This window comes from Capricornis sumatraensis, chromosome 14 (assembly GCF_032405125.1).
Source record: "Capricornis sumatraensis isolate serow.1 chromosome 14, serow.2, whole genome shotgun sequence".
Lineage (NCBI taxonomy): Eukaryota > Metazoa > Chordata > Mammalia > Artiodactyla > Bovidae > Capricornis > Capricornis sumatraensis.
Genome location: NC_091082.1, coordinates 80,141,892 through 80,161,033, shown reverse-complemented (window position 1 = coordinate 80,161,033; position 19,142 = coordinate 80,141,892). Strand labels below are relative to the sequence as shown.

Here is a 19,142-nt window from a genome sequence, read left to right as displayed (position 1 = left end):
TTGCTCACACTTTGATCCCCTTTAAAAGAGCATGGTAAATGCAAGTTAAAGCCACTACCAGAATGGTTCAGACAGAAAACAATAACACCGCCAAATGCTGGTGAGGAAGCGGCATAAACTGGATCGCAAGCATGTTGCTGGTTTTTGTTCAGCTGGCCATTTGTGTCCGACTCTTTGCAACCCCATGGACTGCAGCACGCCAGACTTCCCTGTTCATCACCAACTCCCCGAGCTTGCTCAAACTCATATCGATTGAGTCGGTGATGCCATCCAACCATCTCATCCTCTGTCATCCCCTTCCCTTCCTGCTTTCAATCTTTCCCAGCATCAGGGTCTTTTCCAGTGAGTCGGCTCTTCTCATCAGGTGGCCAAAGTATTGGAGTTTCAGCATCAGTCCTTCCAGTGAATATTCAGAATTGATTTTCCTTAGGATTGACTGGTTTGATCTCCTTGCAGTCCAAGGGAAACCTGGGATTGAACCAGGGACCTTTAGATTTTTCAGTCTAATGTTCTCCCAACTAACCTATTTCAGCTCTGTGTTGCTGGTAGGAATGTAAGATGGCCACTCTGGGAAATTGTTGGACAGTTTCTTATCGAACTAAACTTGTAACGACCATGGAGCCCAGCAAGCTCACTCTTGGGCATTTATCCTGGAGGCATGAACACTTGGTTTTACACCAAACCCTGCGCATATATGTCCATTTCAGTTTTATTCATAATAGCCCAAAACGGGAATACAGCCCAGATGTCCTACAACAGGTGAATGGTTAAAGAAACTATGGTTCATCCGCCCCATGGAAACTACACAGCAATAAAAAGGGGCAAGCCTTTGATACTCACTGCAACTTGGGGGGAGGGGGATTTCAGGGAATTATGTGGAAAAAGCTAGTCCCGAAGGTTACATACTGTGACTAGAAATGACAATATCTTAGGAATGGAGACGATATTAGTGGTTTCCAAGGGTTGGGGATGTCAGGAAAAGGGAGATGCATGAGATGCTTGAGGGATGGCATGGTTTGGTGTCTTTCCTATGGTGGATGATGAATCTATTTGAGATGAAACTGTATGGAATTAAACATACACACACGAATGAAAGTGAAACTGGGAAAACCAGAATGCTTGTGGGTTATAGCAATGTCAACGTCCTGGTTGTGATATACTTTGGTTTTGCAAAATATTACAGTAGGGGGAGATTGGGTCAAGTATCCATGGGATCTCTCTGTATTATTTCTTTTAATTCCAGGTGAATCTGCACCTATCTCAGTAAAAATCTCAGTTAAAGAAAAGCATCGTGTTGAAGTAATACTTGATTAGAATTTAAATCTCTTAGTTAGGAAGATCACATTTCAGTTCAGTGCAATTCAGTCGCTCAGTCGTGTCTGACCCTTTGCAACCCCATGGACTGCAGCACTCCAGGCCTCCGTGTCAATCACCAACTCCTGGAGCTTACTCTAACTCATGTCCATTGAGTCCGTGATGCCATCCAAGCATCTCATCCTCTGTCGTCCCCTTCTCCTCCTGTCTTCAATCTTTCCCAGCATCAGGGTCTTTTCCAATGAGTCAGTTCTTTGCATCAGGTGGCCAAAGTATTGGTGTTTCAGCTTCAGCATCAGTCCTTCCAATGAATCTTCAAGGTTGATTTCCTTTAGGATTGACTAGTTTGATCTCCTTGCAGTCCAAGGGACTCTCAAGAGTCTTCTTCAACACCACAGTTCAAAAGCATCAATTCTTGGGTGCTCAGCTTTCTTTATTGTCCAACTCTCACATCCATATATGACTATTGGAAAAACCATAGCTTTGACTAGATGGACCTTTATTGGCATTAAATTAAGATTATGTTTTATTTGTACATGTTATGTGATCAGCATAACTCTTTGTGCCTCATTTTAAGTTCTCAATCATAACTGTCATTTGAACCTCTTAAATGGATTGGTTTGTTTTGACTTTTAGGCAGAGTTTTAATTAGTGAGTTAATTTTTTTGGCTGCGCTGCACGGCTTATGGGATCTTAGTTCCCTGACCAGGGATTGAACCGGGGCTCTTGTCAGGGAAAGTGTGGATTCCTAACCTCTGGATTGCCAGGGAATTCTCTAGGCAGACTTTAAAACCTTGAGCTTGACATAAAGTACATGTGTGACCAAACCTGTGCGTACCTGCCCAGATTGCCCTGGGAACCTGGGAAAAATGTCTTTAAAGTCCTTCTAGGAGGAGATGAATCAGAAGTATTGTTTTGGAATAAAACATAGCAGACTTTCTTCTTTAGTTTTAAAGAGTTAGCAGTTTCCTAGTATATTTGATGTCAGAGGCTCAAAATCTAACATTTAAGCATTTTCACTTATGAGGTAGACACAGGTTTGATAAATACGTAAGTACTTTTGGAGTAGAAATAGGTAGGGCGGGGCTGTCTTTAGGCCTTTGCGTGTGTACAGGGTCTTCGAAACCCTTGGAAGAAGCCCTCCTCCTCCTCCTCAGGGCAGCACGCCTCCCATGCTGCTGCCTTACTGCTGGGCAGGGGTTAGTGTCCATCTCTTGCCCTCTCTGCCTGGCTTCTTGCAGGGGGTGTGTGTGTGTGTGTTGCTGGGGGTGGGGGATAGGGTTGCAGGAGTGTGCCTTAAGGCAGCAGTCGCCAACCTTTTCCGCACCAGGGACTGGATTCATGGAAGACAGTTTTTCCACAGCCGGGGGTGGGAGGAGGGGCGATGGTTTCGGGAGGATTCAAGTGCATCATTACGTTTGCTGTGCACTTGACTTCTACAGTTATTATTACATTGTGACATATAATGCAATAATTATACAACTGACCATTAACACAGACTCAGTGGGAGCCCTGCACTTGTTTTCCTGCAGCCCGAGGGTCCCATCTGGGGGTGACGGTAGGATCGCCTGCCACTCACCTCCTGCTGTGTGGCCCAGTTTCCGTCAGGTCACGGACTGGTACTGGTCTGTGGCCTGGGGGCTGGGGACCCCCGCTTTAAGACTGCATTGATGGTGGGGACTGCCCTGCACTGGTGACAGAGGGCAGGGCATGGCCGTCTAGTCGCGCTGCATCAGCATTTTAGCCCTGTTTTGGAATTTTCATTGCAGCTGTGTAGGTTGCGGTTACATTCACTTTACAGGTGAAAAATCAATATTTCTGTGAGGTTCTAATTTACGTAAGGGCTTCTCAAGTGGCACAGTGGCAAAGAATCTGCCTGCTAATGTGGGAGGTGCAGGAGGTGTGGGTTCCATTCCCGGGTCTGGAAGATCCCCTGGAGAAGGGAATGGCAACCCAGTATCTCCAGTATTCTTGCCTGGAGAATCCCACAGACAAAGGAGACGGGCGGGCCACAGTACATGGGGTTGCAAAGAGTTGGACATATCCGAGTGAGCATACACAATTTATATATGTTTGTAAAAATATTTTATTTTTTAATTTATTGCTTAAGGCTGTTGCCGTGTGTGGGCTTTCCCTAGTTGCAGAGAGCCGGAGCTACTTTCCACTTGCAGTGCGTGGGCTCCTCATTACAGTGGCTTCTGCCTGGAACACGGACTCTAGGCAGGTGGCCTTCAGTAGTTTCAGCGCACAGACCTAGCTGCTCCATGGCACGTGGGATTTTTCCCAGACCCGGGATTGAACCTGTGTCCGTTGCATTGGCAGACAGATTCTTTACCACTGAGCCACCAGGAAAGCCCTATACAGGTTTTAAAATAGGTAACTCTTTTTAGATTTTTCACATTGCTCTGTTTTATCACCTGACCACTGTGAATGCATATGGTGGAGTTGCCTTTGCCCGTTGGGGTCAGTGAGTGGGTAATAGGGATTTCAAGAAGGTAAGGTTCACATGAGCACATTTGCTGTGATGTCTTAGAGAGAATGGTACTGAATGTTGCCTGCCTGTACTCTGACAGGAAGAAGATGGTGAGGGATGAGAATATAGGATGACCTTGTGAGCCCTCAAAATAGCGTCTGTGAGCTCAGGTGAATTCATCAGACTCTTCGGAGCAGATGGAGTTTGCACAGCCCTGCTAGTGGTTCCTGAAGGTTCCTGCAGCTTTTCCGAGTTGAAGCAGCTTAAGTCCGTGGCTGAGTTCCCAAATGAATCCCGACAAACAGGCTTTTTCCAAATGGATCAAATAGCACTTAATAAAACATAGCTGTGTTACGGGTGTGTGCGTAGCCACGCACACATGGGAATGGATTCCAAGTGGTAAATGTTGTGGATCCTGTTTAAAAAAACACCCCCCCCTTTTTTTTCATTTGTTAAAGCTACTTAAAATACTGTTGGCAACCTTTTTCCTTATAATTGAACTCTGTCCAGAGGTGAGTTTTTAGGGGAAAGTGTGAAGCAAACTTATGTGCTATTTAATGTGGGTAGTAGGATGGAAAAATAGTAAAAATGAACTGTAGATTTCTCTGATTTTCTTGGAACTTCAAAGTGGCTGACCCAGTTGTTCATTTAAAATGTTCTCCCTTGGGTTAGAGTATAGATTTGGGAGATAATTCTACTTCGGCAATATTTTGGAAACGTTACCATTGAAAGACGGGATTTATAATTTGCAGTCCACATCTGTCTTTCCCTTAAAGAAATCATTTTTTCCATAAGAAGACCCAATTTTAAGTAGTCCTCACTTTTCAAGTCAGTGCATTCATGGAAATCCTATCTATCTGTGTGTGTGTGTGTGTTTGTATGATGTATATCATTTTTAAAGTCTTTATTGAATTTGTTACAATATTGCTTCTGTTTGATGTTTTACTTTTTTGGCTATGAGGCATGTGAGATTTTAGCTCCCCGACCAGGGATCGAACCCACAGCCTCTGCATTGGAAGTCGAAGTCTTAACCACTGGACTACCAGGGAAGTCCCTGGAAATCCTGGTTTTGAATGCCCATCAAACAGACACATCATGTTTCCCTATAGGAATAGCTGCTAGTATTTGCAGTGTATGCAGACACTGCTGTAAACATTTTACACTGTTAATTTAGTTCTCACGACAGCCTCATGAAGCAGATGCCATTATTCTAATTTTATATGTGATTTAAAAGAGAGATTTAGTAACTTGTCTAGGGTTAAACAGCTAGTTAATGGGGACATCAGAATTTATTTAGGCAATTAGACAGCAAAACTTGGTAATTCTACCCCAAAGATAATTGCCTCTCAAACACTGTTAAACTGTTATTGTGGGTTTTTTTAAAGTAAGGATTTACCAGCCAGATATGACCAAGAATGTATTGTAAAAGCAAAGACATGTTAGTTTTTTTAAACTTTTTAGTTTTGGGGCATAGCCAATTACCCTAATTCTTTACCAGCTGAGCTGGTAAAGAATCTCCCTGCAATGCAGGAGACCTTGGTTCAGTCCCTGGGTTGGGAAGATCTGCTGAAGAAGGGATAGGCTACCCCCTCCAGTATTCTGGCCTGGAGAACTATACAGTCCGTGGGGTCGCAAAGAGTCGGACACGACTGAGTGACTTTCACTTTCATAGCCAGTTAAATGTTAACGATAGTTTCAGGTGAACAGTGAAGGGACTCAGCCATAGGTATACATTATCCATTCTCCTCCACACTCCCCTCCCATCCAGGCTGCCACATAACACCGAACAGAGTACCATTTGCTATACAGTAGGTCCTTGTTGGGTATCTGTTTTAAATATAGCAGTGTGTCCATCCCAAACTCCCTCTATCCCTTCCCCTATCCTCCCCCCGACCATAAGTTCATTCTCTGAGGAAAAAAACATGTTAATTTATCTATTTAGTTATTCAATGTCAATAACTATAAAACTTGAAATAGAAAAATTCTCTCCTAAGGTAGTAATAGATGTATTAATCAGATTTGCTAGGCAAAGGCCTCAATCTCACCCACTGAAAGCAGGTACTTTTTCTGTGACCTAAATTTGACTGTGAATAATATGCTAATGAAAAAAAATGTAATTAGATATTTACTTTTAAATCTGTGGTTTAGACTTTAGGAAGCCTTTTGTGGTTTGGATGGCCCAGTTTCTAAAGAAGACTCCCAAGAAATGTACACCAGTGCTTTCTCTCACCTTCGCTTTCGCAGAATAGTGCAGGTAGTGGCTGGTGTGCCAGGCTGGCACTTTTCCAGCTGTCTTCTGGCTTCCGTAATGTCTGTTGGAATGTCAGCTCTGTGTCTTATTGCTGTGGGATCCACTGGCCTGTGGCTTTGGCTGAAGGCAGGAAAGTAGCTCCTTGCTTCTGGGTGAATCTGGTGAAGTTCTTAGGACCTGGGGGTGGGCAGCCATCACTCTGGGGAGGGGTCCCCAGCCTCCAGGATCTAATGCCTGATGATCTGTGGTAGAGCTGATGTAATTGACAGAAATAAAGTGTACAATGCATGCAATGTGCTTGAATCATCCTGAAACCACCCACACACCCCAACTCTGGTCCATGGAAAAACTGTCTCCACTGGTGGCCAAAAGGTTGGGGACCGCTATCTGGGGTTAATATTGAAGGTCCTTCTGAATCCTCTTCGTCTGTGTTAACACTAAACCCCCAGGACAATGAGTTTGGTTAAAGGGTCACAAAACAGAACCTTCAATGGCAAAGGCTGTTAGCTTACTTTCTCTTTTCTGTCTCTCTCTCTCTCTGGGTCCTTCTCTGTCTGCAGCACAAACCCTGGATCCTCGCAGCCTATGGGATGTGGGCCTGCCGCTGCGTGCTGGGGACCCGAGGCACCGCCATGGTTCTTATTCACACCACCGTCTCCTTCTGTGTTGCTCAGTTCCGGTCTCAGTTCCTATCATGGGTGTGTTCTCTCTCTCTGCTCTCTACACTAAGACTGCAAGATGTGGAGGAAGTTAAGGTAAGAGCCTCTGTTTTTTTTTTTTTTTTTTTTTTTTTAATATACCAACGGGAAGGAGAAAACCTGTTTCGCAATGCCATTATCCAGGTAGATGCCTTTGTTTTCAGATAAGAGTCAATCCAAGAACTGGGATGGGGCTCCCCCTCGTGGCCGCAGAGGGTGTTGCATCCTGCAATCCTTTGTATCTGACTTTGTCTTAGCCCTCCAGACGTGACTGAGGGGCTAACACGCTTTAGCCCTTGGAGGCTGTCCACGGCCGACCCTGTACCTTTCCTCCCAGTTTCGGTAAGCATGGATGGTGCCAGATGTCACAGGAACAAAAGGAAAAGGAAGCAGTAATCCCCTTGTTGTTTAGTTGCTAAGTCACGACCGACTCTTTCTTGACCCAATGGACTGTAGCCTGTCAGGCTCCTCTGTCCGTGGGATTTCCCAGGCAAGAGTACTGGAGTGGGTTGCCACTTTCTCCTCCAGGAATAATCCCCTATGCTTTTAATAAAAAATCATCTGTAAACTTCTGCAGAGTTTATAGGGAATTCTCACATCTTTATTTCATCAGAAGCCCACGGTGGTCCCTGAAACAGGTAAGGTATTTTCCTTGCACAGAAAATCTTGGGAAGCTTCTGATAGTCTTCCTTTAACCACGTGTTCCTGTGGCATTTTAACTTTTGTCCATTTGTTCACCCATTTGTTCACTCATTTATTGATTCATACGATGGCAGTTAGAGTTGGAGAGCCCTGGGCTGGCCCAGACGTGGGAAAGGACACAGCAGGAAGAATGAGCCGGTGGTTTTCTAATCTCTTCTATTTGCTATGTGTCCTCCTCTTAAAACCAGAGGCAGTATTTGACCTCTGAGTCTCAATTTCATCATTTGGAAAATGAAGGTACGAGCTGCTCTGCCTTCCTCATGGAGTTTTCTGAGGACCTAACAAGATAATGTGTTAAGCAATTTTGTAAAAATGGTAGCATTTTGAAAATTCAAGTTTGTTTTTCTTTTTTGCTGTTGTTAGGCTCTCTTAATTCTTTTTTTCACTCTCCCCAGTAGACTGGCGTGAGTAGGTCAGGTGGCAGCTCTCTCCTAACAAAAGATACTTAACTTCCCAGAACGATTAAGCTACCTGATTATTTAAATAAGTGTGCTTAAAATCAGATTTGCGATAAAAATAAAAACAAATCCACGTCTAACTTTTGGGGGATCTGGCAAGTATTCAAAACAGTCTCCGATTGTAATGATCATTTATTTGGGGACCACTAGCATCAGTTATGGGCATTGGTGGTGAATAAATTATGTATGTTGGTAGTGTGAAAACTATTGCCAAAGAGGAGGGAGCAAATGACCAGCAACTAGTTGCGCTGGGTTTCCATACTTTCACACATGCAGTTTTCTTGATTTTTCTTGGTGGCTGCTGAAGTCTTGGACATGGAGTAGAAACACTGTTCAGTGCTTAATTTTTCTGTGTAAAGTCTTGAAAGACTCTCATGGGTCAAATGAACTACTCTGTCCTTTGTCCCAATTCTATTTTTTGTACCTATTTTCATCACCTAGTTTTCTCATTAAAAAACAATACATACATATTTTAGAAAATATGGAAAATGTAGAAAAATAGATTATAAAATGATCCATAATTTTACTCCCTCAGTAGTCTCAAGATTTTATCACAGTTGCTTTTGGTCTTTTGTTCTTCGCCTAGTTTTGTACAAAGTGCTTGTTATTTCTTATTTCATGCTGTCTTGTGTACCTGTCTCCTGTGTGAGAATTCAGGTTCATTGAAGGCAGGGACTATTTCTTTTGATGATGTGTCTCTAAAGCTTGTTTGGAAAATAATCCTCCACTACACGTGAAGCCAAATTAATGACAGAGCCAGAGGAAAAATATGTTGAAGACATAAATCCCATGTGACGTTTACAGACACACATCATTTTATTGTGCCTTGTGGGGATTACTCTTCTAACAAATTGATTTCCTGGCACACCTTTCTTGTGGACTTTACTCCTGTGCACTCCCCATCACCAGCGCCACCAGCTCAGCTCCACCACAGATCATCGGGCATCAGATTCTCACAAGGAGTGTGCAGCCTCGGACCCTGGCACGCACACTTCACAGTAGGGCTCGCGCCCCTGTGAATATCTAATACCGCTGATCTGACAGCAGGTGGGGCTCAGGCAGTAACGGGAGCCGTGGGAAGTGGCTTGAAATACAGGTGAAGCTTCGCTAGCTCACCTGCCCTTCCCCTCCAGCTGTGTAGCCCGGTTCCTAAACTGGCCACAGACCAACAGTGGCCTGTGGCCCAGGGGTTTGGGACCCCTGTAGTAAGCTGTAGAATAGTGTAAACCTAGCTTTTATGTGCAAATGGGATACCAAGCAAACTGTGTGACTCATTTTATAGCAAGGTTCCCTTTATTGCGGGGATCTGGACCTGAGCCCCCAGAGTCCCGAGATCTGTCTGGATAGGTCTCTCCGTGTCTTCAGAGTTGTGGAAGGGGCTTTCACAGTACCCCTCGGATGTAGCTAATCTCCGTGCTATGCACTGGTGTGTCGCGCGGATGCGTATCTGGGAAAACCCTCACCCTCTGTTGCATCAGGCTTAACGCGAAGCCGATGGCCGACGTTAGGGACCCTCTCCTGCTCGTTAACTGCTTGCTCTGATGATGCATGATGTTTACCAGCTGTTGGGTGGTTCTCGGCTCCCGGGGTGGGACAGCCGCTCTGCCCGTGGACGAGAGCTCCTCCCCTGGAGATTGGACGGTGTCTGTCCGCGACACTCAAGGGCTGTTCTCTGCTTGTGACTCCGCAGAGAGGGTGGTGCACGACCGAGAACGAGTGCTACCTGCTGCAGTTCACGCTGGCCGTGCGCTGTCTGTGCTACAGCAGCTTCAGCCTGGAGCTGTGCTGGCGGCCCCCGCCGGCCGAGCGGCCCTGCTACTCCCTCCCCTGGATGCTCGCCTACGTCTTCTACTACCCGGTCTTCCACAACGGGCCCGTCCTCAGCTTCCCGGAGTTCATCGCACAGGTAGAGCCTTCCGAGGACTGCACGGGCATTCCTGCCGGGATGCTTCTGTCCTTGTTGCTGTGGTCACTCGTGAGTCTTTTCACATTGTCGCTCAGTCGCTCAGTCGTGTCTGACTCTTTGCAACCCCATGGATGGTAGCCCGCCAGGCTCCTCTGTCCACGGGATTCTCCAGGCAAGAATCCTGGAGTGGGTTGCCATTTCCTTCTCCAGGGGATCTTCCTGACCCAGGGATTGAACCCATGTCTCCGGCATTGGCAGGTGGATTCCTTACTGCGGAGCCACCAGGAAGCCCATACTTGGTTGCCCACAAATGTACAACACACATGGTTGTCGTGAATTCTGACAAGAAGTGAAACACTGTGGGGAGATTAGCCTCCGGATGAAGGTCGCCGTGTCTCTTGCGCATGTCGGGTGTAGGGGCCCCACCCAGATTCCCAGTGGACTGCGGTAGCCAGAAATAATTACTGGGCACAGCCAGGAGCTTGGGCGTGGGCATCCCAGGCAGGCCAGCCACAGAGAAGGAAACCCGGGTTTTCATGGACTTACTGGGAAAATGGAAGGAGACACTGACTAAGCGGTTGGTTGGCAAATAGTTGGTGCCCTTTTATTTTCACAAACTGCTTCTGAAGTAGCTCTTCTGTGGCTGGGGGATTGTTCAGGGGGACCTAGGTGGGATGACAGAGTGAGGTTGGAGGGGGTTTGAAGGCAGTGCAGTGGTGTGTCTGCAGGTCTGGGTGTCTCTTTCTGCCCAGGACCGTGCCTGCCTCCTGGACAGCAGTCTAGTCCGAGGCTCACAGCAAGCTGCCTTCATCATTCCCACCTCATTTTCCCTCCTACTTTGGATTCCTTTCCTCATTCCACAGCCAGCGTCGTGGAAGATGTGTACTAGGTTAATTCACCCAAAGTGTGAGTAATCAGTGATGCCTAAAAACAGGATTTCTCCAAGAATATTCCTGCCCCCACCCCCCCTGCCCAACAAGAGAATCCTCATGGAGGTGAGAATAGTAAGTGCTTGCACGTGTGTGTGCAGGCACACACATGTATACACATGGGCACACACGGGGGGCCTGGACATGTTGAAGAGCAGGGCCAGCAGCACTGTTTCACATTTCTGGAGCAGGCACCCCGAAAGGTGCCCCCTGCACAAATAGGAGGGTGCTTAGAAATCCCTTATTTTGCCTTAAAAATTTCACATTGTATTCAAACATTACATTTCTGCATTAAACAATAACTTAATACTTAAAAATTGCCAGTTAAATCATTAAACTTTTTTCCCTCTGCAAATGTTTAAGGGAAATTGATATTCTAGGTGGATGTATTGATATGTTTAGCATATGGTTTCTCATACTTCAGTTTGGGTTACCTGGGAGCATTCTTTTGCCATGAAGGAATTTAAAATCCGTGTTTGAAAATCATGGTTGAAGTTGTTGTGTAAAAGCCAGAGGTGGTCTAGTGATGGCAGCTGATCTTCCAACTCAGTGATTTTTTTTTTTCAAACTTTAAACTTTTTATTTTGTTTTGGGGTATAGCCGATTAACAATGCTCTGGTAGTTTCAGGTAAACAGTGAAGGGACTCAGCATGCATACACATGTCATTCTCCCCCAAATCCGTCTCCCATCCAGGCTGCCGTGTAACACTGAGCAGAGTTTCATGTGCTGTGCAATAGGCCCTTGCTGGTTATCCATTTTGAATACAGCAGTGTGTACATGACCTTCCCAAAGTCCCTAACTATTTCTTCCCCCCCAGCAACCATAAGTTTGTTTTCTAAGTCTGTGAGTTTCTTTCTGTTTTGTAAGTTCATTTCTATCCTATCTTTTTAGAGTCCACATAGAAGGGATGTCATATGATAATTTTCCTTCTCTGTCTGACTTACTTCACTCAGCGTGACCATCTCTGGGTCCATCCGTGTCGCTGCACGTGGCCTTATTTCACTCTTTTCAATGGCTACCGACTCAGTGATTCTTAAAGTGGGGTCCCTCGACCCGTGGCTGCAGCCTCACTTGAAACTTGTCAGACATGCAGATTCTGAGGCCCTGCCCCAGACGTTCTGAATCAGAAACCTGGGGGGCGGGGGCCCTGAGTGTGGTCCTGATGCTGCGAGGTGGAGAATCACTTTCCTAAGTTTTTTTAGAAGAAGAACTTCTTCTCCAGAGGTGGGGGCCCTCCTGAGAAGATTGGGGTGGGGTAGGCCCAGTGTAGGGTGGGTTCAGTTCATCCACATTTTGTCTCTTTCACAACCTCCTTGTTGTTGGAGAAGGAAATGGCAACCCACTCCAGGATTCTTGTCTGGGAAATCCCGCGGACAGAGGAGCCTGGGGGCTACAGTATATGGGGTCGCAAAGAGTCAGAGGCGACTGAGTGCGCACACATGGCGTGGCCATCGTAAGTTTCAAATTTTAACATTGCAGTCAGTAGCTTTTGGGCTTAATATCCGCAGCACACCCCCACCCTTCTCTTGAAGACAGATAATAATTCTCAGAGAAACACAGACTAAACCCATTAAGAGGAAACAAATTATTTTCCAAACCGCCTCTTACCCATTAAGGAGCTCATTCCTGTGGGATCCGTACTTCGCTGTTTGGCAGATCACCATTCTTGTTAGTTCTTGTCTCCTCCTTTCTGACTGTCCCCTGTAGTCTGGAGGGAATTTGAGAGGCGGGTTGCAGGGTCCCGAATCTGTCGTAACAGAGACGAGCTCTGAGGGCATCGCTCACCTGAATCCTTAGCCACAGGCTCTCGATCTCTTGAGTTTCTGCCAGTAGAGGCTCAGGTATGGAGACTCTGGGCTGCACCTCTGTCTATTCTTTCTCCTTTTTTTTTCTTTACCCCTTTCAAAATGGTAGCAGTTGCCAAAAGCAGAAACACAAAGAGGCAGATTGAAGCCTTTCTCTGTAATCTGGGAGAATTCCTGGAAAAGTCAGCTTAGAAATGGCAAGATGGTTAATAAGCTACAGGGCAATAAAAAGACAAGTGATTTCTGTGGTTGCTGGGGGTATTTATGGGCACTCAACTCCTATGAGAAAAACGGGTCTAAAAGGAGAGCAGTTAAACTACTAAGGAGCTGACCTCATAGCGTGAAAGGATTCCATCAGAGACGCCGGGAGGGGAAAGACTGGGAGGGGATGGAAGAAAGCTGGCCGGCAGAGCTTGTAAGCAAGGTATGCTCTGAACAATGCTCGCGTGAATGAGTAAACATCATAGGAAACAGAAGAGTTGAAATTTGGTCCTTAGCCTCTCAGGCCAGCACGCCCAGTCTCTGAAGGACAGGAGAAGACTTGCCACCAGGGGGCAGCAGAGCCTCACTGTGGAAACCCACTCAGCCCCACAAACCACAGTGGTTAAAATGAGAGCCTTAGGTCCACCCGAAGAGACTTCTTTCGCTCAGTTTTTGTTTCCTTTAGTGTGTAACTTTACATGCCCAAGATGAAGCAAGCATAGAAGAGGTGCCTCTGTAATGCATGGCGTGTGATATGTGTACGCATCAATCACCAACAGGGAAAGCTGGGCCTGTCAACAGGCCCCAGTGTTAACTCAAAGGCCATCTCTAATGGCATTTGGAGTCTCAGAAATATGGGCCCCGTCTGTGTTTCTCCCAGGGGTCTGTGGAACTCAGATACTGAGCCAGGGGTGAGGTGGGGGACAGCGTGGGGGAGGTCTAGCGAAAGACAGGAAATGCTGTTTATTTGCTGAGCTTGGAGCCTGGGGCCACCCTGTCCTACTCTGAGCAGGCTGACTCATGCAGTGAGGAGCTGCTGTGTGTGCTGGGGGGCACTGGAGGGGACTTTCCTTGCTGAGGGCTGTGCTCCTGCCCCAAAGGGAAGAAAGTGAAAGTCGCTCAGTCGTGTCCGACCCTTTGCGACCCCATGGAGTATACAGTCCGTGGAATTCTCCAGGCCAGAATACTGGAGTGGGTAGCCTTTCCCTTCTCCAGGGGATCTTTCCAACCCAGGGATTGAGCCCAGGGCTCCTACAGTGCAGGTGGATTCTTTACCAGCTAAGCTACCAGGGAAGCCCAAGATTACTGGTGTGGGTAGCCTATCCCTTTTCCAGAGGATTGTCCCAACCCAGGAATTGAACCAGGATCTCCTGCATTGCAGGCAGATTCTTTACTAACCGAGCTATGAGGGAAGCCCTGAGGGAAAGACAGTGCTTAAATAGGGAATGTGGTTGATGGTTAAGAGCAAAACTCCCGAGCCCAGCCCTTTAGTTACAGGGTTTGAATCCCTGCTCTGCTTTGGCTTGAGAGCATTTGGTGAGTCACTCACCTTATTTGTGACTGCATTTCCTTTTATCAGTATGATGGGAAAAATAATACCCCCTAGATAGGACTGTTGTAAGGACTAAATGATTTCGTCTAGGTAACGTGGCTTGACGTGTTGTGCACTCTGTTATTGTCGTTACTGTTATCCACAACTGAGTGTCATTTCTGGAGTATGTTGTTGGAGGAGGTCACTGAAAGGCTGGGATCACTGGTTGACCCACGGTCTGGACCTGGGCAGTCAGAGGCCCCTCACCCCCCCCCCCCCCCCCCCCCCGCCCTTGGATTGTACTTTCCGCCCATGATTCCCAGGCTGGGAGCCGTTTCTGGGGCATAGCTTTGACCTTGAGAGAGGAAGGTGTCGTTGAGACCGTCTGAACTGCCCACGTGACTAAACCCAGGAAAGGCCTCTGTTTCAGCTTTGAAACTCTGCCGGTGGATGCAGAGATCCGCTGGTGTTGCGGCGCCCGTGACGATGGCTGCCTGTCAGCTCCCTGGGTTATTAACCCTGCCCTGCCAGTCCAAGCAGCCCACTTGTTTCCTTGGTCTCTCCTTATAAACGCTGGGCTGGAGGAAGCATAAGCTGGAGTCAAGATTGCCGGGAGAATATCAATAACCTCAGATAAGGAGATGACACCACCCTTATGGCAAAAAGTGAAGAGGAACTAAAGAGCCTGTTGATGAAAGTGAAAGAGGAGAGTGAAAAAGTTGGCTTAAAGCTCAACATTCAGAAAACGAAGATCTTGGCATCCGGCCCCATCACCTCGTGGCAAATAGATGGGGAAACAGTGGAAACAGTGGCTGACTTTTTTTGGGGAGTGGCTCCAAAATCACTGCAGATGGTGATTGCAGCCATAAAATTAAAATATGCTTACTCCTTGAAAGGGAAGTTATGACCAACCTAGGTAGCATGTTAAAAAGCAGAGACATTACTTTGCTGACAAAGGTCTGTCTAGTCAAGGCTAGTTTTTCCAATGGTCATGTATGGATGTGAGAGTTGGACTATAAAGAAAGCTGAGCGCCGAAGAATTGAAGCTTTTGAACTGTGGTGTTGGAGAAGACTCTTGAGAGTCCCTTGGACTGCAAGGAGATCCAGCCAGTCCCTCCTAAAGGAGATCAGTCCTGGGTTCTCATTGGAAGGACTGATGTTGAAGCTGAAACTGCAATACTTTGGCCACCTGATGCAAAGAGCTGACTCATTGGAAAAGACCCTGATGCTGGGAAAGACTGAGGGCAGGAGGAGAAGGGGATGACAGAGGATGAGATGGTTGGGTGGCATCACCAACTCGATGGACATGAGTCTGAGTGAATTCTGGGAGTTGGTGATGGACAGGGAGGCCTGGCATGCTGCGGTTCATGGGGTTGCAGGGAGTCGGACACGACTGAGCGACTGAACTGAACTGAACTATTCTCTGGGAACCAGGGGCCAGTTTCAGGTCTCACCTGGGGAGGCTCCCATGGATAAGAACTCACATCTGTTTATGCCAGACCCGAGGCCCTGGGGGTCCTAGCTGGTAGATGAGGGTGGCAGTGGGGGCCATTCTGGGCACGATTCTGGGCAAGGGCCATCCCAGGCCTCAGAGGAGGTCAGCGGAGGATAGATGCAGGCAGTGGCTACAGGGGTGGGCCCAGTCCCTGAGCGACCAGGGCTGGCAGTCACTGTCCCAGGCAGACCACTCAGGGTTTGGGGTAGGCTCCAGAAGGCACCTGCGGTGATGCTAACCATGAGGAGGAATACTCACTGAGCACTCACCCCAACCAGGCTTTCCGTGTTCTAACACGTTTCATCCTAGCAACAGCCCGCGGAGTAAGACACTTGTTATTCCCACTTCACAGACAGTAACACGGAGGCAAAGAGAGGCTAATGGAGTGCACGTTGGGGTGGGGGAAATAAAGACTGGAGCTTTGTTGCCAGCTCGGTGACCCTCACGGGAATTAGAGTGAGGATGCAGTGTGACGTGTGGACGTGCGGGTCTGGACCCTCAAGCTGGCCAGGCCAGGTCCCAGTTCTGCGGCTGCTACCCCGACTTCAGGCTCCATTCGCTGTTCTGGCAGAGACCAGTGGGTACCACCTGCCTTGATCTGGATGCAGTGAGGGTCTGACTAGGGAATCATTTCCTGGGGAAGGGGTATGGCCTGAGACCGTGGGCTGGAGAGAAACGCCTTCATTATAAAGCAACAAGACTTGGGCTACAGTGCCCTGGAGCCAAGTACAGAGGCTGGGGTGGGGGTGACTCGGTTGAACAGTTGTGTCTGGGGAAGGCTTCTCTGGTGCTCTCCAATGTGGGTATTATTCATGTGTGAAAGAACCTTTCAGCTTTGAGAACTGTCACCTTGAATCATTAGAAAATCTCTGAAAGGCTTTGATATTCCTTTTTATGCAATTTGCATGAAATGAGCTTTTAAAATATAATGTGTTTTACAATGCACTTTGCAGATGAGTTAATGTGTGTTTTATCGTGGAGTCTTCACTAAAAATTCCCATTGGTGGCAGTTTCCAGTGGTCTTAAGGTTGGCACTGCCCTCGGTTTAAAACATCTCTGGCGAAATGCTTTGCTTGCCGAAGCTGAATAATGAGCAGCCCTGCTCATTAGGTGAGCTGTGTGTGGTGTGTCTTTTCTTCCTGCTGGATCGACAAGGGACAGATACAGTTTTTTAAATAAAAGGGAGTCAACTCGATGGAAGGTATACAGGGGTTGTAATAAAGACACGACTCTAAAGAAAAGCTGATATCCATTCTTTTTAAAGTAAAAACAAATAGAGTGAAAAACTGGGTTGTTTTCCTTCTGCTGCATTTGCCGGTGTGATTAAGGAATAGACATTTCTCATACTCTGACTGGGGAGGCATCCGGCATCAAAAAGGCAGCACTGCAGAGAGAAGTCCAGCCCTTCTGGTCCAGGATGCCACATAATTATGCCTTTCTCAGCCTGGGGAGGAAGTTGGGCCCTGGGAAGGATAGGTAAGTCATTAGCTGGAAGCCAGTCAGGGACACACGCACCTTGTGTTTCTTCCTAATTACAGATCTTCGGGTCCCTTTAGATGGTGCCCTGTGTGGGGAAGGAAAGGAGGGCCTGTGGGCTGCCCGTGGCACATGGTCGCCTGAGCTGCAGGCGATTGGCCAGACTTACCTTCCCGATCGCCTGGCGGGACCCTTTGTCCTGATCCGGCAGAGGCTCTCCTGTCTCTTCTCTGCTCCCGGGGACAGGACTGCGCACCCAGTGATGCCTCGCGACCACAGGTGCAGGTCTGGTCCTCAGGGGACCTGAGCTGGGGCTTAGCTGTCTGCTCATGGGCCTGCAGGTCATGTGCACCGTTGCTTATTTAGAAGCTGGAGACAGTTGTGCAAAGATGGTCTTCGGTCAGTTCTGCTTGTGAGTTGTTACCATGTTCAATCAGGGAAGCTGCTTTCCTCCGAAAGTCTGGCACCAAGAAAGGCCTTGCCCACTGGCCTGGAGAGGAATTAGGTGCCTCTTGTGTCTTGGCTCAGCTGATTGCCTTGGTGTGAACTGTTCTAGCTGCCACAGGCTGATGGACACTCTGCCATTATTTCTTCATTTGCTGATGCTCATTAAGTCCAAATGCATTTGCTTTGCTAGACAGTGTTTGTTTCCTCTTTCTTGCTCCACTTTGTATGGCAGTCTGTGTGTCTCTTCAAAGGACCCAATTTTGTTCTTTTTAATGGCTAAATAATATTCCATTGTGTAATATATGTACCATATTTTTTATCCATCCATCTGTTGATGGATATCTAGGTTGATTCCATGTTCTGGCTATTGTAGATAGTGCTGCAATGAATATTGGGGTGTATGTGTCTTTTTGAATTTTGAGCTAGAGAAGGATTGATTTTGAACAAAGGGAAACTTAGCATATAGCTAAGAAAATCTCTGAGTGAGGTGGGAAGGTAGTTGTTTCGTCACTAAGTTGTGTCTGACTCTTTGCAGTCCCATGGACAGTAGCCCACCAGGCTTCTCTTTCTGTGCATTTTTCCAGGCAAGAATACTGGAGTAGGTTGTTATTTCCTTCTGCAGGGGATCTTCCCGACCCAGGGATTGCACCTGAGTCTCCTGAATGGCAAGTGGGTTCTTTACCACTGAGCTGCCGGGGAAGCCCCAAAGTGGGACGGTAAGGAGAAATAAAGATGGGGCTGGCGCAGAAGAGAGAGAGAGGCAGGCCTTCTCGTCGAGGATGCCGCGCTCCCCAAAGCATTTTTGACAAGAAGGGTGCAGAAGCAGAGCGCTTGTCTCTCTATTGGAGAGGACCAATGCCTTCACGCTATTGGAAACGTTCATTACTTTCCCCCCAGTTACAAAAATAGTAGCAGTTTAAAATAACCGAAGACCCTCACCATCCAAAGATTACCATCACTGCTGCCATTTTGGTGTCTCTCTCTCTCTCTCTCTCTCTCTCCAGCCTTTCATGATTTATGCAGATTGGTATCAAAAAATAGCGTTTTTGTGACTATGTATGATTGAGGTGCGCGCATGCATGTAACCAAGCCCCAAGCCCCTACTGTTGGACCTCTGCCTGATTTCCTTTTTCTTCTCAAGTAATGCAGACACAAGGGATCAGGCAGGTCAGGGGTCTCTTAACTGAGGATTTTGCCATCCACTGGTTCACTGATGCTCTGCTGTGGACTTTGTAGGGTCTCGCAGAGCAGGCACGCTTGAGGTAAGGATTCAGATGAAAACCACCCTCAGTTATTCTTGGAGAAGGGAAGGGGGGTGGGGGGCGTTGCATTGGCTGTGGCTGTAATTACAGTGAACTGTGATCCATGCCAGACTGCAAACCGAGGCTTAGCTCCCTGGATAACCTCGCCAGCCAGCACTTCCCCTGGCAAACCTGGTGGCATGGGTCTTTCAAAGCAGTTATTAATACTTTCGTTTCCTAACATGTTATCTTTCTCAAGTGAGCTGAAGAAAACGAAAGGAAAAAGGAAATTCCCGTAGTTTGATCGGCTTACGTTAAAAAAGTAAAACCAACAGCTTTCCTGGGTGTAGCTAACCCAGCAGATGACAAAAGGGTGAAAGCCATCCACGCAGGTGATTGCAGTTTCTCTGTGCCAGCCCGAATTTCTTGGTCT

At 47.2% G+C, this 19,142-nt stretch overlaps 1 protein-coding gene across 1 annotated transcript in view; it reads left to right on the top strand.

The window, feature by feature from the left end:
- Positions 1–19,142, top strand: part of HHAT (hedgehog acyltransferase) — a 361,616-nt gene that overhangs the window by 72,160 nt on the left and 270,314 nt on the right. Inside the window, exons 5-6 of the mRNA XM_068986339.1 lie at positions 6,599–6,793; positions 9,587–9,802. Coding sequence (XP_068842440.1) covers positions 6,599–6,793; positions 9,587–9,802 — 411 coding nt within the window. The remainder of the gene's footprint in view (positions 1–6,598; positions 6,794–9,586; positions 9,803–19,142) is intronic.